This window comes from Giraffa tippelskirchi, chromosome 5, assembly GCF_054371585.1.
Source record: "Giraffa tippelskirchi isolate mGirTip1 chromosome 5, T2T-mGirTip1v1.2.pri, whole genome shotgun sequence".
NCBI lineage: Eukaryota > Metazoa > Chordata > Mammalia > Artiodactyla > Giraffidae > Giraffa > Giraffa tippelskirchi.
Window position 1 is genome coordinate 25,017,209 of NC_137279.1, and position 24,603 is coordinate 25,041,811.

General features: G+C 41.1%; 1 protein-coding gene across 7 annotated transcripts in view; it reads left to right on the top strand.

Moving 5' to 3' along the window:
- The window catches only part of AADACL3 (arylacetamide deacetylase like 3), a 110,544-nt gene that overhangs the window by 59,946 nt on the left and 25,995 nt on the right, over window positions 1-24,603 (top strand). For 3 of the 7 annotated variants that reach the window (XM_081493790.1, XM_081493795.1, XM_081493791.1), the window contains 3 exons: window positions 3,449-3,498; window positions 5,394-5,644; window positions 6,039-6,220. In XM_081493790.1, the coding sequence (XP_081349916.1) occupies window positions 5,631-5,644; window positions 6,039-6,220 (196 nt within the window). In that variant the 5' untranslated portion in view covers window positions 3,449-3,498; window positions 5,394-5,630. Of the gene's footprint in view, window positions 1-3,448; window positions 3,509-5,393; window positions 5,645-6,038; window positions 6,221-24,603 lie in introns of all 7 variants that reach the window. The other 4 variants (XM_081493789.1, XM_081493788.1, XM_081493792.1 and 1 more) reach the window with 2 other exon arrangements.

Consider the following 24,603-nt stretch of genomic DNA (forward strand, 5'->3'; position numbering starts at 1 on the left):
TGGAATTTTCTGTGAATGCCTGTTAAGTCTACCTTGTCTAATATGGTTTTAAGTTCCGTGCTTTCATATTGATTTCAGTCTGCATGGTCTACTCATTGTTGAAAGTGTATATTGGATTCTCTGAGATCTATTTCTCCCTTTAGTTCTGTTAATATTTACTTTAAATATTTAGTTGCTCCTATGTTGGATGCATAAGTATTTACAAATGTTCTATCCTCTTGTTGGATTGATCCCTTTATCATTATATAATGACCTTCTTTGTCTCTTAAAGTATGTTTTGTCTGTTACAATATGCTACTCTTGCTTTGCTTTGGTGTCTATTTGCATAAATATCTTTTCCCACCCATTCACTCTCATTGTGTTTTGTATGTTTAAAGCTGAAGTGGATCTCTTTAGGCAGTATATAGTGGAGTCTCTCTCTTTCTCTGTTATGGAAATTAAAATGGAGGAAGTCTTATTCAGGCTTCAAAAGCAGACAGGCAGACCTCTGACCTGCTTCTGACCTGCCTGGACACTGCCTGGATTCTATGCCTGTCTGCAAGCACAGCAAGTCAGGGGGACTTTAGATAAGAAAGGGGGGAGTGGGTCTTGGTATTTTTGAGCCCCTGAGGGTCTGGCCAACCTTCTGGGGTGTAAGAAAATCCTATGATTTACAAGGTGAAACAAACAGCTTTGTAAAAGTTAAGAAAAATCAGAGCTGCATTTTTGCACAAAAACTGATGATAATAACACTTTACAGCCTGGGATTATAAGCAGAGTCCCCAAAACTGCAATTTGAAGTCTCACCCGTGGGGTGGACGAACCATCTGGGATCTTTTCCCAACTGGGACTCCAGATTGCTGTTAATGAGAGTATTTCCAGCACTCTTCAAGACTAGATGTAGATTGCCCCAATTTGGTGATGTATGTGCTTTTGCTTCTCTCTTTTCTCATCTTTTAATGACTGTATATTGAAATTAAGTCAAATGATCCTCTACTAAAATATTGAAACTGTTGTGTGTGTGTGAGTGGTTTCTTTTGTTAGTGAATCCTTTGGACCTAAAATGAAAGTAAAACTTTTGGCAAAACACTCTCTTTCCCTCATTCCACATAGCTACTCTATGTATTCTGATTGGAGAATTTAATTTGTTTATATTTATAGTGGTTAGTGATAGTTATGAACTTAAATTGCCAGATTGTAGTGGTTTTCTGGTTACTTTGTAAGTCCTTTTTTCCTTTCTTCTCTTGCTCTCCTCCTTTGTGATTTGATGATTTCCTATAGTAATACGCCTAGATTCCTTTCCCTTTCTATTTTGTGTATGTACTATGGGATTTCAGTTTGTAGTACCATGAAGCTTACCTAAAACATATCTATAACAATTTATTTTAGGCTAGTAACCGTTTATTTTTGAACGTGTACTAAAGCCTCTCCCTTTTGACTCTCCCTCACACATTTTTCTTTGTTTTCAGTGCAACAATTTACTTTTTTAACCTTGTGTATCCATTAACAAATTATTATAGTTATAGTTATTTTTACTACTTGTGTCTTTTAACCTTTATACTAGATTTATAAGTGATTTATCCATTACCTTTACAGCATTAGAGTATTTTGAATTTCACTATATATTTAACTTTAGAGTTATACTTTCATGTTTTCCTATTACTAATTATCATCCTCTTGCTTCAGCCTGAGAAAGTCCTTTTAACATTTATTGTAAGAATGGTCCAGTGGTGATGAAAACTTAGATTTTGCTTGTCTGGAAACTATCTCAGTCGTTTCTGAAATACAGCTTTGCTGGGTAGTATATTCTTGGTCAGCAACTTTTTCTTTCATCACTTTGACTATATTGTGGCACTCCTTTCTGGCCTGCAAAGTTTCTACTGAAAAATATGCTTATAGTCTAATGGGAGTTCCCATGTACTTAACTGTTATGGTCCTTTGATGGACTGGAACCTGGTGGTCCAGAGTCGACGATAAGAAAGTAAAAGAGACGAGGAGGCTGATATTCCCTGGTTTATGCAGAGAACCAATAAAGCCCTTGACACAGGACTTACACTGCTCATGAAGGCTCAGGGTGTCCTCTCGAGGAGGTCTTGAAAGCCTGGGCAAGAAAGTGAGCTTGGTGGGTTTCCATGCTCCAGAGAATTAGCCTGAGGGGGAGATAGAGAGAGAGAGAGAGACACGGGGACCCAAGCTCTGATGGAACAAGGGTGGTTTACTTGCAGAAATGCATGTTTTTATATCTTCATACAAGGCAGCTTTAGGCAGGAAAGAAATTGAGCAAAAACAAAGTCAAGCAAATAACAATCTTCAAAGGGCCAGAAAGCATTGCATATCCTGAGTAAGAGGAGCATAACTGAATAGATTACATTTAAGTAAGGTCATTGAAGGGGGTCACTGAAGGGGGTCCCTGAAGGGGGTCCCTGAAAGGAATCCAAGCAGGTGCCCTTTCTCACGATCTCAGTCCTGAGAACCGCGTGCAGCTCTGCTCATTCCTGTTTTCAGGAACTGATAAGGAACGGAGAATCCTTGAGAAACGGCACACAGAATAACATATTGGATCCCTTAAAGCTGAACGTCCCCTGACACTTAACAAGTTACTGTTCTTTTGCTTTGTTTAAGATTTTCCTATTTTTAACTTTTGAAAATGATAACATGTCTTAGTGTGGGTCTCTTTGGACCTTTTTTGGAATTGTCTGGGCTTTCTGGATTTGGATGCCTATTTCTTTTCCAGGTTAGGAAAGTTTCAGCCATTATTTCTTTAAATATGTTTTCTTCCCCTTCCCCTTCTTTCCTTCTGGGACCTCTGTGATGAATAGTTGATCTTCTTCATGGTATCTCCTAAGTCCCATTAAGCTATCTTTACTCTTTTTCATTCTTATTTTCCTCCCTTGTTTGGATGAATGCCACTGCCTTATTTTTGAGTTTGGTGATCCTTTCTTCTGCCTGATGTGGTCTGATGTTGAATCCCTCTATTGAATATTTCAGTTCAATTATTGTATTTTTCAGCTCTGTGATTTGTTTGGTACCTTTAAATATATTTTCCTTGTTGAAATCTCATTTGGTTTATGCACTGTTCTCTTGGCCTCAGGGGCCCTTGTTTTGAACTTTCTATCCAGTAAATCACTTATCTCCATTTCATTAAGATCTATTTCTGAAGTTTTGACTTGTTCTTTTATTTGGTACATAATCTTGTTTTCTTCATTTTCCTTGACTCTCTGTATTGATGTCTGTGCATCAGCTAAAACAACTGCCTTTCCCCAGGTCTTGCGTAGGGGATGAACTTATCATTCAGCTTGGTCCAAGCTGTGGGTTGTTTCTCAAACCTTCATGACGTTGTCCAAGCTGCTTTCTTTGGTCTCAGTGACTCGCAGTAGTTGAAGATATGTTGAGCTCCATTTATATGGGGGTATTTTGTTATTCACCCAATGTGTGGTAGTCACTCTGCTGATTTCTGGTTTTCTTTCAGAGGGAGTTGCCTCATGTGTATCTACAGGTTTGGTGTGTCCATGAGAGGAGGTGAGTTCAGGTGTGTTCTATGTACCATCTTGTACTGGAACCCTTTCAAGATCCTGCTGTCAGTCCAGCTCCTACTTGAAAACCTTCTCTGAACCCTCCAGCCCACAGCAGCAAAGTCTTGGTGCATCTTATATCTTTAGTTTTATTTCATGTTCTGAGCACACTGCTTTCAGAATGAGGTACTTAAATATTTCCCCCTCAGCAGAGACACAACTCAGCAAGGGACCCCAGCACCTATGAAGTCGTTTAAATGGCAATATGCCTTGTAGGGAGCCCTTGGTGAAAATTTCTGAATCTAATTTAGGGGAAGGTAAATTATAAGTGAAATCTGGGAACAAGATTTAGAATCACATGGTATTAACTGGGAGAGGGGGAGAATTGATAAATTATATCTTTATTTAATTACTTGGGAGATTTCTCTTTGAAAGTTTGTTCCCTACTAAGGCAGAGTTTATTCAGGACTTTAAATATTCAGAATACAAAGTTTTATTCAGAATACAACTTTATTCAGTTGTAATAGGTACAGGGACCACTGCAATATGGGCAAGTGGTATCTATAGTCTAGAAGCAGATGGGGGTCAGTGTATGGAAAATTACTAAGAGGAACATCAGGGTTAAAGAGGAATATGGTTAAATCAACTAACAGGAGTCTTGCTAAAGACAGGCCAGGGTGATCAGACATTACCTCAGAATGCTGGAGGATGAGGAACCTGATCAGATATTGATGGTGATCAGATATTGAGGGTGGGGTTTCTGGTTAAACTGATTTAATTAGCGTTCTTGCTAATTTTACAAGGACATTTACAGATGGGCCTAGAAAAAGTTTCAGGAGTCTGACTAAACTTTTTGAATGTTTATTAGCATCATTTAAAAATATATATGTATGCTAGTCAGATTGATATGTTTGTAGTGTCATGTATTTTTTTGTTTGTTTCATTTTTAAATAGAGGGAAGGCATATTTAACTTTCTGAAGGAAATTTAGCGTCTTAGGGAAATTACCTAGTCATAGTAACGCTGATAGTAGGCTCTTCTACAAGGAAAGAAAGACCTTTACCGCCACCTGATGGCCATATCATCTTACTTACTGCAACATGTCTAAGAGCAGCCCTAGAGGAAAGTCAAGTGTTTGAACTTTGTCAAATTCAGAGAACCCTAAGACTGTGTGGTGACAGTAAGAGCCGTGAACAGCTGTGTCTTTACCCCCAGTTCCCTTTCTCCCAACACTTCAGGTTGAGAATTAGCAGCTAACTAGGGGAGGGGAAGAGGCCAAACAGGGGAAGTGGGGAAGTCCACCCCCTCCTCCTCTGTACAGTGGGTTTCCAAGACTGAAGAGACACAGTGGGGAGGAAAGCTTTGCATCAAGTGGGGTGCTATTATTACTTTGGGCTGGTCTTTTAAAGGCAAGACAAAGGACCTCTTTGTTTCATGCCTAAGAGTGGTTAGAAAATCCATGGTATTGTTCAGCTTTCATCCAAATGGCAGGGAAAACACATATCCAGATAGTGAGGCTGAAAGGACCAAGGGAAAAACAAGGGCTTTTTACTTGCATTCTGTTGCATGCAGCTCATTCAGTAAACACACGTCACAGGTGTGTCATGAGGGAAGAACCAGTGGGAAAGAAAGTATAGGGATGCTGCCAAAGGACAGGCCAACTTAATTGTGTTTGGATTCAGCTTTTCATCTTAAACAAACTGAGGTTAAAATCAGAGGAGGATTGAGGACAGGATAACATTATCAGTGGAGTTAGAAGCCTATTTTTTTAAAAAAATCTTAAATCCTTCAGTCCTTTATAGCAGAGACATGAGGGGAATCCACTCCTGGCCCACCTGACCCGACTCTGGCCCGGACCTGCTTTCTCTTGTCCTCTCTTCCTTTCCCCATGGATCTTTTGCAGGCACTGTAGAGAGTTGTGGACTTCCCAGATGGCGCTAGTGGTAAAGAACCCACCTGCCAATGCAGGAGACATAAGAGACGCGGGTTTGATCCCTGGATCAGGAAGATCCCCTGGAAGAGGGCATGGCAACCCACTCCAATATTCTTGCCTGGAGAATCCCATGGATAGAGGAGCCTGGCGGGCTACTGGTCCATAGGATCGCAAAGAGTAGGACACGACTGGAGCGACTGAGCACACATGCGTGCAGGAAGGTGTGGAAGCTGGTTCAATCAGTGTCTCTTCCCCAGCATTCATCCTCCTCTCTTTTCTTTGAACTCTCTGTCTTCTGACCCTGTAGCTGGAAATAATGCCTATCTTTGAATACTGCCTGGCAGTTGGCCCAGGCTTTCACACCCACTAATCTTCCCCACCTCCTAGGGAGGCATTGATATCTCTCTTCACATGGGAGGATCCTGAGAGCAGGGGCTGACTTGCCCATGGAACACCTGGAAGTGGCAGGGCTGCCTGGAACTTGGGTCTTTGGTTTATGTTCAGGCCTCTCTCTGTTATATTTGCTGCCCTAGCCTCTCTGCTCTCAATTTCTGGCTTCCTATTTTGGCCTATGACGACTTTCTCAACTCTTTTTTTTTTGTTTTTCTTTTTTAGTGTGAAAGTTTTCAAGACTCCCACAAGTGGAAAATGCACTCCCCCCAGCCAAATAAAACTTCACCTGTGGAACTTTCACACAAGGCATCATCGCTGCTGCTCACCAGGACCAGGCCTTGAGTATTTGCATACTGGACGTCACTCCAAAAGCCCGCTACCAGGGGATTTCCAGGATGTAATAAGTAAGAACGCTGCTCTGGGCCTTGGAAGGTACACTGTCTGAGTGTCCCTCCTGCAGGGAGGAGGTAGATAGCGTTTCAGACCCTACCTGTCTCTTGTTGAGGGCCCTTCTCCTTGGGAGATCTCCAGATTCAGTCGTAGATCTGTCAGTGCCAAAGTATTGCCTGTCACCTGTGGAATGAGCTGCTGGAAATACCTCTATGAGGAATTCAGGGCCCCTGCACGCCTGAAGCTTGATACCTGGTTAAGGCAAATGAGACAAACACTTGGATAATTTCAGCTGGTATAGAAGGATGTTCTGGAAGCTCAGAAGAGGAATACCTAACTTGGGGGTGGTCAGGAAATGCTTTCTGGAGCTTGTACTAACTGAGCAGAGTCTTTAATATTTTTTAAAGAAGTGTTTTGCTTTTATATCTAGTTACTAAGGTAATAATACCTTTCATTGTAAATAAACCTTACAGAAACAGGCTTCTTTAGAAAAAGTTCAGGGAGTGAAGAGGAAGAAAGAAAAGTAGATTAGTAGGATCTCTACTCAACATGGGTTTGGGTCGACTCCGGGAGTTGGTGATGGACAGGGAGGCCTGGGGTGCTGAGATTCATGGGGTCGCAGAGTTGAACACGGCTGAGCGACTGAACTGAACTACTCAATTGGACCATGTGGCTTTCTTCCTAAGAAGGAGTTGTGTATGTGTGAGTGTGTGTGTGTAAAGGGGTGGAGTAGTGCCCAAAAGAGGGAGGTGAAGACACCAGCTGTGGGGGGCGGGTCTTGTCCCTGTGGCCCCAAGCTCTGTGCCATGATGCCAGCCTGAGTGAGAAATCACTCAACCCCTTACTGGAGACCCACCCACTATGGGACCCTGTTTTTTTCCTACCTCATTTTCCAGGTTTTGGTCTTAGCTGTTACTGTCTTATAACTTCAGTCTCGTCTCTGCCCACTCCTCCAAGTGGTTTATCAAGGTGTTTTCTTAAACAAAATCGATCTCCTTGTTAGAACTATAGGACCAGGTTTAAGGTGTTAATAGTATTTAACCTGCTGCAAAGCCAATAAGAGCTCACATTTATTGAGGATTTTCTTTGTGCTAGCTTTGCTTCACAGCAGCCTTATGTAGTTGATGTTTTATTATTTCCATTTTACAGATGAGGCATTCAAGGCTAGTATTTGCTCAAGCTCCCTGACAATAGTCGGCAGAACCTGGCCTCAGATGTAGGTCTCTGTGACTCCTAAGTCCGTGCTTGTGAACACGAGACTCTCTATCATTATTTTTCAAATATTTGGCTACAGAAATGTTTTTATAATCCTCTGCCCCTCATTGCTCAGCACTATTATTACCATCTCGTGGATCACAATTTGGCAAATGCTGACCCTAGAAACTACCTTGCCCTGTCTGTAAAACAGAGATAATAACACAGCCTCAGTGTTTGCTCTTGTCTGTTTGTAGTCTCAGTGTTATGACGATTACAGAGGTTTCAGGAACTGGGTGCTGAGGATACTCACCTTCCACCAGGAATTTGTGTGTTTTAAAAATAGCAGTCGTAATGCCCTGGATGAAATGACACAGTATTTTGATGACAATGAAGGTTGTTGGTTGCTAGGCCTGGAGACCTTAGGGCTCTGGGGGACAGGCTCTTGCACGCTGCCCCTTCCCCCCACAGTCCCTTTGGTGGCCTCCTCTTCCCACTCTCAGGTTCCCTCCCATCCCTTTACAGTGCTTTTGTTTGTTTCACAAATAGTGGTTCAGTTACCTGCCACCAGGGGCTGGCGCCTTGCTCTGCAGCACACTACTGCCCCAGAACCCCTCTCCTGCAAATCTGACTGTCTCCTGAGACCCAGCTGCAGGCCGGGCCCCTGTCACAAACTGGTCAGACCATCCTCAGCCCTGCTGCCGCCACCCACCCGATGGCCTGGCCTCTGTCTGCCCAGAGAACTATGCTGCCACTTCCCTACTACTCACCATGTCCCAGTGACCGCCCACCGCTTTCGGAGATAAGGATGAACCCAAAAGATGCCTGAGTTGGCTTCACCTGCTGGATGTAGATTTGAGCAGCACACCAACCCCCAAAGGGGCCACTCCTACAGCCTTGTTTGTTCTCTACCTGTCCCCATCAGACTGCTGTGGGTACATGTGCCTCACAGCCAAATTGTGACAGCGACATCTGTTCTCTCCTACACACCAGTTTTACCAAAGTCACTCTTCTTTCAAAATTTCAGCAGGCCTGCAGATGTGCACATTTGGAAAAAGTCTACTGAGAAGAGAACAAACAAAAACACGCACTCTGCCCAGCTCCTTCATTCTACCTGGAAAAAGCATTTATTCTTCTCAATAAGTTATCAAGCACTACTAAAAAAGAAAAAAAAATCTTTTTACATAGTTCTCTCCTTGCACCTGTGAGGGAGCTTTTACTCTCATTTCCACATGGAGAGAAGATCAGAGTGGTTTAGCATCATATAACTAAAAGTAGCAAAGCCAGGGCTAGAGTAGTCATCCTGTGTTTGTTCATCTGCCAAATGCTGCCTCTTAGATCTGGGGTTCTCAGGCCCAGCCCATGGCTGGGGGACCTTCAAGGTTGGGGCCCTTTGCATCTGGAGTGGCCCAAAGTGGCAGTGTAAGGTGGTTCCCTTTGATTTTGACATGTGCCAGGCATCCCCGTTTTCTCCCCTTTGTTCTCCTCCATCCTTCTGTTCCAAGCTGATCCTACCTGCTACTCTTTATAGGTATCAAGGTGCTTTTGATTTTTCTCTGTAGCTGGTCCCTGGGGTTCTTTGCTGTCACTTAACTACCTGCACATTGCTCACCTCTTGACAAAGCCCCAGCTGTGCCACTTGCTAAGTTCTGTGGAGATATGTAAAGAGAAATGTGCGATGTAGGTCTCACCCCTAGTAAACTGTTGAAGAAAAATTATCCTGAGATTTAAAATGGCAAGGAAGACTTTTAAGTTTACTGCAATAGTGGGAGAGATTGAATTTAACTTTTTAATGTAACAGTGGGGACTTATAGCCAAAGGGCAGGTGAGGGAATAAATGGAAAATTATTGAGAAACTTGATTAAATGCCAAGGGTGGAGAAACTAGTTTTTGTTGTTCAGTCGCCTAGTCGTGTCCAACTCTTTGAGACACATGGACTGCAGCATTCCAGGCCTCTCTGTCCCTCACCATCTCCTGGAGTTTGCCCAAGTTTATATCCATTAATTGGTGATGCCATCCAACCATCTCATCCTCTGTCACCCTCTTCTTCTGCCTTCAGTCTTTATCGGATATCAAAAGTGAGCCGGTTCTTCATTAACTGGCTTAATGTATTCTTTGCTAAAACTGGACTCAGCAGGCTGAAGGAGGCTTGGTATGGTGGCTCTGAAGGGACCTGACTGTTCTGTCAAAGAGAGAGTTTTTGTCAGAGTTCACAAAGTAGTGTGAGAGTAAGACCCCAGACACTGGACCCAGAATGATGAGATTCAGGGAAAAGCAGTGCGCCAGCCATGGACACAGCTGGAGCTTGGAGAGGCGCCAGTGGGTGAGTTTGGGCTATCCCAGTCAATGACTTCAGGGCTGAAGATTGGACACTCACACTGACGTCATCCCACGTTTGTTCGTTTCTTACTACTCTGTGTCAGCCACATACTCTTCATCTGGTGCTTTGCAAGCTTGTGTTTCTAGGATTTGATACTTTCTACCATAAGCCATAACTGAGCTTCACTGTAGCTCAGTCGGTAAAGAATCTGCCTGCAATGCAGGAGACCTGGGTTTGATTCCTGAGTTGGGAAGATCTCCTGGAGAAAGAAATGGCAACCCATTCCAGTATTCATGCCTAGAGAATACCATGGACAGAGGAGCCTGGTGGGCTATGGTCCATGGGATCTTAAGAGTCACGATTTAGTGGCTAAACCACCACCACCACAAGTGAGGCTGGGAGGTGCAAAGGTTTCATTCAGACCTTGGACAAGGATTTTAACTTCATGTTTCTCTTCTTCAGTGTTGGGACAATACCTGTAATAGACTGAATTGTGTCTCCCAAAATTCATATATTGGAACCCTCCGCACCAGTGTGACTTTGTTTGGAAATAGGGCCTCTGAGGAGGCCTTAAGGTTAAATGATGTCATAGGGTTAACCTATCATAATCCAACAGGACTGAGGTTCTTACAAGAAGAAGAGATACCAGAGACCTCTGTTCTCTGCTTCTCTATCTGTGTGTCTCTGTCTCTCTCTCCATACATGCAACAGAGAAAAGACCTATGAGGACACAGTGGGAAGGTGGCTAGCTACAAGCCAGGAAGAGAGACTTCTCTAGAAGCAGAATTGTGCAGCACCTTGATCTTGGCCTTCTTGCCTGTGGGATGTTGAGAAAGTAAATTCCTGTCGTCTCAGCCATCCAGTATTTGGTAAATTATGGCAGTCCTAGTACAAGGATACAGTACCATCTGTTGGGTCTATCACGAGAACCAAACATAATGCAAGAGGAAGCCCTAACAGTCATCTGCATCTGTTAGCTCCATCCCTTCCCTCTTGTCATGTGATGTGTGGGCTGGTAAAGGGCCTGTTTGCCACCAAACATCTTCCTAGTGGCCAGGATAATTCATATGGTAGAATCACTTCTGTGGATTCAGGCTTGTTTTCTCCACATTGTAAGTAATAGAACCTTCCAAAACTAATATAAAGTAAAAGGGGAATTTTTTACTAACTGTTATCAATTAGGGTTCCTGGTTTTTAGCAGCACACAGTAATTCTGGTTATCGAGGCCACAGAAGAACTATTGAAAGGATGCTGAATCGAGTATTAGATTTTCAGGAAGGCAGGAGACCTGGGTGTGACGCCTTACCAGGCAGAGGTAGAGTGGTGTGAGGACCACAGGCTTACACTGCTGGGCATGGGCCACTGCCACTCGCTCCTCGAACACCCCGAGCACTGGGCTGGACTGCATGAGCATTGCTGGACCATTTTCCAGAATGGATGTGCCTCTGGGCCCTGCAGTTCAGGAGCAGTGCTCTCCTTTGGCTTGAATCACCCAACTGCATTCTAGCATCAAGGTAGACTGGGGATGTGAGCATTTGGCATTTTCATCATTGACAGTGGGGAGTGACTCTGCCTCCCACCAAGATTCATAATATAGGGAACTTCCCCAAACAATAAAAGAAGGGTCAATGTGCCAGATGGCCAAAAAGAATGAGAAGTTCCCCACAGATACAGGAGAATCTTACAGACCCCCAAAATTCTGAGAGCAGCTTCACTCATAGGGCCGAGAACCAGGAATTAGAAAGTCAGGAGCCAGGGCACTCTGGGTGTGTCTCCCTGTACTATTTCTCTCTCTCTCTCTCTTTGAAGACTGGGTTTTCCCAGTCTACTTACTCATGGTGAGGGCCACCTTCATCCTGACCATTGGGAATTAGTTGCCTGTCTCCTTCAGAACATCCATTTCCTTATCTTCCAGAAACACCTCCAGATTTTCTCATCTGTCCATTCTTTGTCTGGGTGGAGTCCATCCCCAGCCCGAGGGCTGAACCATACGACCCAGGCCCAAGCCCGTCACTGTGCTCCGTGGCCACAGTGATTGATCCAGGGGTGGGTATGTGATCTAAGCCTGGTACTTCTTTAATAGTTGAACTATAGTTTACATGCTGTGAGTGTATAAATCTTAAGTGTACAGCTCAATGAATTTTATACATTTATACATCTATGGAACCATCACCAAGATGGAGTTGTAGAATGTTTCCAGCAGCCCAGAATGCTCCCTTACAGCCACTGTCTGTAAATATGCCATCTAGATAATCACTATTCTGACTTACATTATCACAGATAGAAGTTTTACCTTTTGTGAACTCTGTTTACGTGGAATCATAGGGTATCTGATCTCTGGTGTCTGGCTTCTTTAATCATGATTATATCTGTGAAATTCATCCTTGTTTTTTTTTTTTCTTTTACAGAGTATTTGTTCATTCTTTTTCACACCTGTGCGGTATTCCATTAGATGAATCATACCTCAGTTTATTTATCCATTCTACCACTGGTGCACATTTGGGTTGTTTCTGGTTTGGGTCTATTAAATGATGTTTATCTGTACTTTACTGTATATATCTTAGTGGATATAAGCATTCATTTCTTTGAGTATGTATCAAGAGTAGAATTTCTGGGTCATAGAAAAAATGCATATTTTTAGTAGGTATTACCAAATAGTTTTCCAAAGTGATTGTACCAACTTATACATCTACCAGAGTATATGAGATTTATAGTTGCTCTACATACTTCCCTATACTTATTATACTTATTATTTTCAGCCTTATAAATTGTAGCCATTTTGAATGGGTATCATGTTATCCATTGAAGTTTTAATTTGTATTTTCATGATGACTAATAGTGATGTACACTTTCATATACTCATTGGCTTTTGGATATTCTGGTTTGTCAATTGGCTGTTTAAGCTTTTGCCCATATCTAAAAAACAATGAGTTGTTGGTCTTTTATTTATGATTGATTTCCAGCAATTATATATTTTGGATATGAGTCCAGATACAAGTATTTGCTTGATGCATATATTGCAAATACATTCACCTAGCCCATGGCTAACATTTTGACTTCTTTAATGATGTCTTTTTAGAAACATAAGTTCAATTCATTAATCTTTTCTATGGTTAATGTTTGCTCACTCTGGAATCATGAACTAGCAACGTTTGAGGATTGTTGTTTAGTTGCTAAGTCTGACTCTTTGCAACCCCATGGACTGCAGGACACCAGGCTTCCCAGTCCTTCACTGTCTCCCAGAATTTGCTCAAGCTCATGTCCATTGAGTCAGTGATGTTGTCCAACCATCTCATCCTCTGTCACCTCCTTGTCCTCTTGCCTTCAGTCTTTCCCATCATCAGGGTGTTTTCCAGTGAGTCGACTCTTCGCATCAGGTGGCCAAAGTATAGGAACTTCAGCTTCGGCATCAGTCCTTCTAATAAATATTCAGGGTTGATTTTATCACTGGTTTTGATCTCTTGCAGCCTAAGGGACTCTGAAGAGTCTTCTCCAGCACCACTATTCGAAAGCATCAATTCTTCAGCACTCAGTGTTCTTTATGGTCCAACTTTTGAGGGAGGTAGAGATAAATGGTTCCTTCTTTCTGTTGAATTTGAGGTTGTGCGGAGGTGAGGCTGAGTCAGAAATGGAGGCAGAAAGACTTGCAGGGCTGGTATTGAGGTGGGAGAGGGTCAGAACTAGGCCAGTCTGAGTCTCCTAGGAACTGTCCACTGTGGTTGTGGCTGAAATCAACAAGTGAGCTGAGAGAGTGTGGCAGGGCAATTGATGTCTAAAAAGATTCATTTAACTCTTCTTTGATACAGTATTTACCGAATGGGTATTCAACAATGGGACACTCAGTGGGTGGGACTTATATTCTAAAGGATTTTTGAAATTGCATAAAAACACTTTCTTACAGATTATAGAACTCAGATGAAGAATGATAAATAATTTGTCATCATAGCTAGGGCAGAACCACCACTAAACCAGAGCTATAGCTGAAACCGAAGTCTCCTGGATTAAGCCTTCCCCAAGCAAATGGAAAGTGAGATCCTCTCTGGTCTGCAGTAGCAGAGACTTTAGGAAGCCCACATGAGTCAAAGGGCCAAAGCAGACCAATGTCAGCAGGGGGAAGTCATAGGGACTTCCCCCAAGTCCTTCCTGTCAAAGAAAGAAGCATTAGAGACCTTCACGAAGGAAAAAAACATCTCAAGGACTATTCCCAACTGGGAAAGTGTCTCTTAGTGGGGCTGCTACCCCTTGAGTTTTCCTCCAGGACAATGGGCTTCATCCTTCAGCTCCAGGAATCTGGGCTTTAAAGCAGGATCACTCATCTTCGAGCAAGTCCTCAGCCAAGGCTCCGTTCCAAGGAGCACCAGGCGGGAAGCAGGGAGGACATGATGGACATTTAGGTGCCTTTGAATTTGTGGATTAACTGGAGGCCAGTGACATGGTGAACTGGTGACTCCAGGAGGCCTCTTCTGACCTTCTCTGCTCCTGCATCCAAGTTTCCCTAAATTGAATGTAAGAACCAACTCAAAAGAGCTCACTTAGAGGTGCTCATAACTGTTAAAGAATCATTAGAGTCTTTATACTGACCACATCCCTTCACAACAAACATCATTTGAATGTTCCCCCACATTATTAGAGGAAGGCAGTGGTTCCTAAATCCAGTTGGGTGGACTGGTGGCAGGTGTAAGAATCACTCTTGTGGGTCTTGACTTGGGCCTAGGAGTTTATGATTTTAACAAGCCCTCCAGATGATTATGATAAACAGATGATTTAGAAACTCATTTTGATAATTTTGGAGTTTGGGATCTGACAGATCTGGGTTTCAATTCTGGCTCTGTTTTACCACTTAAAAATTGAATTTCCTTGCACACAAATAGCTTCTTGGGCTTAATTTTCCTGTCTATAAAGTGGGTGATAATAATAATGCCTGCCTCACAGTGTTGTTATGAAGTGAGTGAGATAACGTGAAGTATCAGCATGTGAAGCTGAAGTACAGGGTTGGCCACTCAGTAAGTCATAATAATATTCATCATGATTTTTATTTATCATCATTATTATTTTGCTTGTATATCTGTTTCACCTTTTCTCTCCATGACTGTGGCTTCTTTTTTATGCCCTGACTACCTATTAACATTGCTTAGTTATATAAAAGTGCTCAGACTAAGTTTTACTTAATACACACAGAACAAAGTACATATTATTATTTTGATTTATAGATGAGGAAAGAGGTACAAAGATGTTAAGTAATTTGTCCTAAATTACATAACCTACAGGTGCCAGAGCCAAAGTCTAATGCAGAATAATGGGATTCCTATAGCCAAGAAGGGCAAAGTTGAGTCATCCCTTTGTATCCACAGAGCGTTTCATCCTTGGGTGCTCACACCCCTTGCAGCTGGCTGTCTGAGTCTGTGGATTCTGCATCTATGGATTCAACCAACCAAGGATGGAGTATTTTTACAGCAGTGGAAGGAGACACTATCTACTCTCACCCTTCTTGAAGGCTTCATTATTATATGTTTTGAGTATTTGCATAATCGTAAAGAAGCTCCATGGATTCCTCAGTGCACTTAAAGTTTTACCAGCTGGACCCTTCCCCACAAAGAGGAAGCAGATTGATGAAATAAATGAGGGCTGGTCTCATCACCTGGCTAACCAGAGGAGGCTGCTGATCAGCAGCACTGGCACAACCGTATTAGAAAGCTGAATCACCTGCAATCCTAGTTGAAACCTGCATTTTAACAGGGTCCCCAGGTTGAAATGTGACAAGTACTAAAAGGAGACCAAACCATTGTGCAGAGTAAAAACCCTGATTCAGGTAGCAGGGTCCACACGCTTGCACAGTTGCACTATTTTCCTGATTGAGGGAGTTGGAATTTCTAGGTGAAAATGCCTCACCCTCAGTGAGGAGGAAAGGGCTGCTACACTAAGATGGGAGTGTGTGTTGGAAGTTTATCCCTGCTACATCCATCATGCAGGAGTAGATGGGCTCCTGCTTTTATTTTTATTCATATCCTTCAGAGTCCTGCTGACATTGTTTAGGTGTCAGTACCACGTGGGCTCACTCGGACAGGCTCGTAACTATTAAAGCATGTGGAGGTCTCCCCATTGACCAAGTCCCTTTACCATAAACATTTTGAATGCTGCCTCGCATTGTTGGAGGAAAGCAGTAACAAGGAGTAGAGAAATTGGATCTTGATTTCCATCTTCCACTTTTGCATGAGAAGATGTCATGAACAGCTAGTGAGTGTATTTTTTGACTACTAGGGCCCCTCGCAACGTTCTCTCTTGAATTTTTGTTTACTCACCAATTTAGAGCTTCTTAGGTTAGTTTTATGGTTCACTGTTGATTTGTGAGTGTTAGATATGCAACTCTGAGAAATTGGCATCATCATTGGAAGGACTGACGTTGAAGCTGAAACTCCAATACTTTGGCCACCTCATGCGAAGAGTTGACTCATTGGAAAAGACCCTGATGTTGGGAAGGATTGGGGGCAGGAGGAGAAGGGGACGACGTAGGATGAGATGGCTGGATGGCATCACCGACTCGATGGACATGAGTTTGGGTAAACTCTGGGAGTTGGTGATGGACAGGCAGGCCTGGCGTGCTGTGATTCTTGGGGTTGCAAAGAGTCGGACACGACTGAGTGACTGAACTGAACTGAACTGAGAGTATATAGTGGATTGTGGATTTTTAAAAATTAAAGATTATGTCTTTTTTCATTTAAATTTAAATTTTATTGAAGTATATCCTGCATACAGAAAAGAGCACAAATCTTATGTGTGCAAGGTGAGGAAATACATAAAGGATACATAGCTAGCACCCAGCTTAGGAAACAATACTTGAACTGCAGAAACTTCTCACCACTCTTTTCTAGTCACTATTCCCCGTTATTCTCTCACCAGGGTAACCAGTGTCCTAGCTTCTCATACTGTAGATTAGGTTTGCATGTGGGAGCCATATTTTTATATCAGAAAAAATACTTGATTTTAAAAATATTATAAATCAATAAAAGCAAATGTTTTTTGAGGAATACACAATAGTTAAGTAACAAATTCTGTAGTCCTTGGTTTTAACTTTGTCTTCTTAGTTTGAAATAATTTCAAACTAAAGTTTCAAGAATAGTATAATAACCTTGTTTCCTGAACAACTGAAGAGGAAATTTCTGGCATTAATACCCTGTCACTCCACGCCCCCTACCCCATATTTTAGATAATACGGCCATCAAAATCAGGAAATTAACATTGATATCATCTGTGCAATATTATCTGCAGATACCTTCAAGTTTCACCCACAAGTCCAGGATTGTGTATTGCAGTTAGTTGTCATATCCAGCTTTCTTCAAATAGGGGACTTTCTCAAGCTTTCCTCAACTGTCAGAGCCCTCACAATTTATTAAATTGCAGAGTGGTTATTTTTGTTGAATGTACCTAAGTTTGAATTTGTCTGATGTCATAATTAGATTTCGGTCAGGCGTTAGAATTATTTTTTTTTGGCAGGAGTATCACAGCAGTGATGGTCTTCTCACTGTCTCCAGTAGGTAGTGCACAATTCCAGTTTGTTTTATTAATGGTGACATTCACTTTGATCAGTCTTCCTTATTGTAGAAGTATTCTTTCCCCCTTTATAGTTAGTATTTTGTGAGAGGTACTTTGAGACTATTTGAATATTCCATTCTGCATCAAATGTTCACCCGTCAGTTTTAGCATCCATTGATTATTCTTGTCTGAATCAATGTTATTAAGTTGATTGCCAGATAGTGATTTTCTTATTTAGCTTATTCATTCTACATTTATCAGTTGGCATTCTACTATGAGGAAAAGCTTTCTCTTTTCCTTATAAATCAATCAGTTTAACAGATTCATTCATTTATATCAGTGTGGCCTCATGGATTCCTATTTTATTTATTGAGTTCTAATCTGTTATCATCAGTATTTATCAAATCTGTTATCACATTGTCCCCAATTTGACAGTACTTCCCTTGATCCCCCCTGCCCAGGCTCTGACATCCACACTGGACTGTGCTAATGTCCTCTGCATCCTGCTTGGCCCCACACCAGGTGGTTTCTTCTGCTCCCCTAGCCTTCCCAGAGTCCCTCTTTATCCCCAGCGACTTCTTAATGGCCCATTGCCACCACCTAGCACCCTTGCGTAGACATCTGCCCTACTCCACTCAGGCTTTGGCAGCCTGCACTGAACAGTGAGGTCCCTCTCCTCCTGCGCTCCTGCTCAGCTATCCTGCCATCGCTATGGTGACCCTGACTCGCAACTTGATTTCCTCCTCACTCTGCTCAGATCCTAATACCTCCCACTGCTGTCACTGTCCCTCCACACAGCTGCCTTCCTTACCCCCTCACCACAGCCCCCCCCTCCTTGGAAGCTCTCCAAAATTACCCTGCAGGACTCCCACACTCTGGAATCCCACCCACCTATCTTGTTCAGCCGCTTCAATTAATGTTTAGACTGAATTATTCAGGAGAGATGGCAGGAAGACAGAGACTGTTGTGGGGCTGACCCTTTTATAAGGCACAGTGGACACGATACCCAGGGCCCACGATACTTTTGGGGGCCCACCACAATGCTGTAGTCTTAATTTCATTTAAATTCAGAAGAAATAATGCAAATAATAATAGCCATGAGTATAATGGGCTTCCCAGGTGGAGCTAGTCTTAAAGAACCCGCCTGCCATTACAGGAGACATAAGAGATGTGGGTTCAGTCCCTGGGTCAGGAAGATACTCTGGAGGAGGTCATGGCAACCCACTCCAGTATTCTTGCCTGGAGAATCCCAGGGACAGAGGAGCCTGATAGGCTACAGTCCACAGTGTCACAGAGTTGGACAGGACTGAAGCGACTTAGCACACATTGCACACATGAGTATAATAATGAATCCAGTCCGAGTATGTTTGTGTTTATATTAACACAAGGTAAAACTTTTAATATTGTTTTATTGGAGGAAGGGGCCCATGAAGACAAAAGTACCTAGAACCCATGAGAGTTAGTGTGCACCCCTCTGGTGTCTTCACTTTGTAGGCCCAGCTCCTTGAAGAGTTTCTATAACATATGTATTTAGTAATATGGTTGTGAAATTAGTGAATGAATAAGTGGCCAATCAGTAGGGCTTATATTTCTTATGTTTCCCATAACAGAAAAGACAAGAACAGAATAAATGATATTTGTTAATGGCCTCTTTACTAGAATGCAAGTTTTTTTACTCTAATAGTTCAAAGTTTATCCATATGTTCATCCATTCATTTAAATATTTCCTGAGTACCTACTATATGCCAAGGTCCTATTTCTTTTATGTGTGCCAGGTTGGGACTGAGAAATGTTTGCTTTAGTCTTAGGAGAGCAGAATGTATCTATAATCCCTGAACTAACCGGCCAGTATGGGAATGGAACTGGCCCCACCTCCTTAGCAGAGCTCTCTACTTCATGGGGCCCACAGGTTAAAAATATGTTAACACAATCCTCCAGGTCCAATTTACATATCTTTGCTCCATGCAACCTTTTCTATGCCACTGGGATTCAGTTCAGTTCAGTTCAGTCGCTCAGTCGTGTCTGACTCTGAGACCTCATGAACCGCAGCATGCCAGGCCTCCCTGTCCATCACCAACTCCCAGAGTCCACCCAAACCCATGTCCATTGAGTCGGTGAATTATTTGTTTTAATTGGAAGCTAATTACTTTACAATATTGTAGTGGTTTTTGCCATACATTGATATGAATCAGCCATGGGTTTACATGTGTTCCCCATCCTGAGAGAAATTGGAGATTGCAACCCTCCCTCCCCATCCCATCCCTCTGGGTCATCCCAGTGTACCAGCCCTGAGCACCTGTCTCATGCATCAAACCTGGACTGGCAATCTGTTTCACATATAATAACATACATGTTTCACTGCTATTCTCTCAGATCATCCCACCCTCGCCCTCTCCCACAGAATCCAAAAGACTGTTCTATACATCTGTGTCTCTTTTTCTGTCTTGCATATAGGGTTATCGTTACCATCTTTCTAAATTCCATATATATGTATTAGTATACTGTCTGTATTGGTTTTTTTCTTTCTGGCTTACTTCACTCTGTATAATAGGCTCCAGTTTCATCCACCTCATTAGAACTGATTCTAATGTTTTCTTTTTAGTGGCTGAGTAATATTCCATTATGTATATGTACCACAACTTTCTTATCCATTCTTCTGCTGATGGACATCTAGGTTGCTTCCATGTCCTAGCTATTGTAAACAGTGATGCAATGAACAATGGGGTACACGTGTCTCTTTCAATTCTAGTTTCCTTGGTGTGTATCCCCAGCAGTGGGATTGCTGGGTCATATGGCAGTTCTATTTCCAGTTTTTTAAGGAATCTCCATATTGTGATCCGTAGTGGCTGTACTAGTTTGCATTCCCACCAACAGTGTAAGAGGGTTCCCTTTTCTCCACACCCTCTCCAGCATTTATTGTTTGTAGACTTTTTGATAGCAGCCATTCTGACCGGTGTGAGATCGTACCTCATTGTGGTTTTGATTTGCATTTCTCTGATAATGAGTGATGTTGAGCATCCATTCATGTGTTTGTTATCCATCTGTATGTCTTCTTTGGAGAAATGTCTGTTTAGTTTCTTGGCCCATTTTTTGATTGGGTCACTTAGTTTTCTGGAATTGAGCTGCAGGAGTTGCTTGTATATTTTTGAGATTAATTCTTTGTCAGTTGCTTCATTTGCTATTATTTTCTCCCATTCTGAAGGCTGTCTTTTCACCTTGCTTATAGCTTCCTTCGTTGTGCAAAAGCTTTTAAGTTTAATTAAGTCCCATTTGTTTATTTTTGCTTTTATTTCCATTACTCTGGGAGGTGGGTCATAGAGGATCCTGCTGTAATTTATGTCAGAGAGTGTTTTGCCTATGTTTTCCTCTAGGAGTTTTATAGTTTCTGGTCTTACATTTAGATCTTTAATCCATTTTGAGTTTATTTTTGTGTGTGGTGTTAGAAAGTGTTCTAGTTTCATTCTTTTACAAGTGGTTGACCAGTTTTCCCAGCACCACTTGTTAAAGAGATTGTCTTTTCTCCACTGTATATTCTTGCCTCCTTTGTCAAAGACAAGGTATCCATAGGTGCGTGGATTTATCTCTGGGCTTTCTATTTTGTTCCATTGATCTATATTTCTGTCTTTGTGACAGTACCATACTGTCTTAATGACTGTAGCTTTGTAGTAAAGTCTGAAGTCAGGTAGGTTGATTCCTCCAATTCCATTCTTCTTTCTCAAGATTGCTTTGGCTATTCGAGGTTTTTTTTTATTTCCATACAAACTGTGAAATTACTTGTTCTAGTTCTCTGAAAAATACCATTGGTAGCTTGATAGGGATTGCATTGAATCTATAGATTGCTTTGGGTAGTATACTGATTTTCACTGTATTGATCCTTCTGATCCATGAACATGGTATATTTCTCCATCTATTTGTGTCATCTTTGATTTCTTTCATCAGTGTTTCATAGTTTTCTATATATAGGTCTTTTGTTTCTTTAGATAGGTTTATTCCTAAGTATTTTATTCTGTTCATTGCAATGGTGAATGGAATTGTTTCCTTAATTTCTCTTTCTGTTTTCTCATTGTTAGTATATAGGAATGCAAGAGATTTCTGTGTGTTAATTTTATATCCTGCAACTTTACTATATTCATTGATTAGCTCTACTAATATTCTGGTAGTGTCTTTAGGGTTTTCTATGTAGAAGATCATGTCATCTGCAAACAGTGAGAGTTTTACTTCTTTTCCAATCTGGATTACTTTTATTCCTTTTTCTTCTCTGATTGCTGTGGCTAAAACTTCCAAAACTATGTTGAATAGTAGTGGTGAGAGTGGGCACCCTTGTCTTGTTCCTGACTTTAGGGGAAATTCTTTCAATTTTTCATCATTGAGGGTAATGTTTGCTGTGGGTTTATCATATATGGCTTTTATTATGTTGAGGTATATTCCTTCTATGCCTGCTTTCTGGAGGGTTTTTTTTTCTTATCATAAATGGATGTTGAATTTTTTCAAAAGCTTTCTCTGCATCTATTGAGATAATCATATGGTTTTTATCTTTCAGTTTGTTAATGTGGTGTATCACATTGATTGACTTGCGAATAATGAGGAGTCCTTGCATCCCTGGAATAAAGCCCACTTGGTCATGATGTATGATCTTTTTAATATGTTGTTGGATTCTGTTTGCTAGAATTTTGTTGAGGATTTTTGCATCTATTTCATCAGTGATATTGGCCTGTAGTTTTCTTTTTTTGTGGCATCTTTGTCTGGTTTTGGTATTAGGGTGATGGTGGCCTCATAGAATGAGTTTGGCAGTTTACCTTCCTCTGCAATTTTCTGGAAGAGTTTGAGTAGGATAGCTGTTAGCTCTTCTCTAAATTTTTGGTAGAATACACCTGTGGAGCCATCTGGTCCTGGGCTTTTGTTGGAAGGTTTTTGATTACAATTTCGATTTCTGTGCTTGTGATGGGTCTGTTAAGATTTTCTATTCCTGGTTCAGTTTTTGGAAGGTTATGTTTTTCTAAGAATTTGTCCATTTCTTCCAAGTTGTTCATTTTATTGGCATATAGTTGCTGATAGTAGTCTCTTATGATCCTTTGTATTTCTGTGTTGTCTGTTGTGATTTCTCTATTTTCATTTCTAATTCTGTTGATTTGATTCATCTCCCTTTTTTTTCTTGATGAGTCTGGCTAATGGTTTGCTATTTTATTTATCTTCTCAAAGAACTAGCTTTTAATTTTGTTGATTTTTGCTATAGTCTCCTTTGTTTCTCTTTCATTTATTTCTGCTCTGATTTTTATGATTTCTTTCCTTCTACTAACCCTGGGGTTTTTCTTTTTTTTTTCTAGTTGTTTCAGGTGTAAAGTTAGGTTATTTATTTGATTTTTCTCTTGTTTCTTGAGGTAAGCTTGTATTGCTATGAACCTTCCCCTTAGCACTGCTTTTACTAAATCCCATAGGTTTTGAGTTTTTGTGTTTTCATTTTCATTCGTTTCTATGCATATTTTCATTTCTTTTTTTATTTCTTCTGTGATTTGTTGGTTATTCAGAAACGTGTTGTTTAGCGTCCATATGTTTGTATTTTTAATAGTTCTTTTCCTGTAGTTGACATCTAATCTTACTGCATTGTGATCAGAAAAGATGCTTGAAATGATTTCAGTTTTTTTGAGTTTACCAAGGCTAGATTTATGGCCCAGGATGTGATCTATCCTGGAGAATGTTTCATGTGCACTTGAGAGAAAGGTGAAATTCATTGTTTTGAGGTGAAATGTCCTATAGATATCAATCAGGTCTAACTGGTCCATTGCATCATTTAACGTTTGTGTTTCCTTGCTAATTTTCTGTTTAGTTGATCTGTCCATAGGGGTGAGTGGGGTATTAAAGTCTCCCACTATTATTGTGTTACTGTTAATTTCCCCTTTCATACTTGTTAGCATTTGCCTTACACATTGTGGTGCGCCTATGTTGGGTGCATATATATTTATAATTGTTATATCTTCTTCTTGGATTGATTCTTTGATCATTATGTAGTGTCCTTCTTTGTCTCTTTTCACGGCATTTATTTCGAAGTCTGTTTTATCTGATATGAGTATTGCTACTCCTGCTTTCTTTTGGTCTACATTTGCATGAAATATCTTTTTCCAGCCCTTCACTTTCAGTCTGTATGTGTCCCTTGTTTTGAGGTGAGTCTCTTGTAGACAGCATATATAGGAGTCCTAGCAATGTAAACAAAACGAAAAGGCAGAGAAATATTCAGCAGGTAAAGGAATATGATAAATGCCCACCAAACCAAACAAAAGAGGGGAAGATAAGGAGTCTACCTGAAAAAGAATTCACAATAATGACAGTAAAGATCCAAAATCTTGAAAACAAAATGGAGTTACAGATAAATAGAATAGAGACAAGGATTGAGAAGATGAAAGAAATGTTTAACAAGGACCTAGAAGAAATAAAAAAGAGTCAATAATAAATAATGCAATAACTGAATTCAAAAGCACTTTGGAGGGAACCAACAGTAGAATATCTGAGGCAGAACATAGGATAAATGAGGTGGAAGATAGAATGGTGGAAATAAATGAAGCAGAGAGGAAAAAAGAAAAAAGAATTAAAAGAAATGAGGACAACCTCAGAGACCTCTGGGACAATATTAAATGCCCAACATTGAATCATAAGAGTCTCAGAAGAAGAAGACAAAAAAAGGCCATGAGAAAATACTTGAGGAGATAATAGTTGAAAACTTCCCTAAAATGGGGAAGGAAACAGCCACCCAAGTCCAAGAAACCCAGAGAGTCCCAAACGGATAAACCCAAGATGAAACACCCCAAGACACATATTAATCAAATTAATGTAGATCAAACACAAAGAGCAAATATTAAAAGCAGCAAGGGAAAAGCAACAAATAACACACAAAGGAATCCCCATAAAGATAACAGCTGATCTTTCGATAGAAACTCTTCAGGCCAGAAGGGAGTGGCAGGACATACTTAAAGTGATGAAAGAGAAAAACCTACAACCCAGATTACTATACCCAGCAAGGATCTCTTTCAAATATGAAGGAGAAATCAAAAGCTTTACAGACAAGCAAAAGCTGAGAGAATTCAGCACCACCAAACCAGCTCTTCAACAAATGCTAAAGGATCTTCTCTAGATAGGAAACACAGAAAAGGTTTGTAAACTCAAACCCAAAACAACAAAGAAAATGGCAACGGGATCATACTTATCAATAACTACCTTAAATGTAAATGGGTTGAATGCCCCAACCAAAAGACAAAGCCTGGCTGAATGGATACAAAAACAAGAATTCCTATTTTTCTTAAGCCTTCCATTTACTAGAACCCATGAGATCATTCAAGGGACTTTTTCTCTTTGGCCACTTTT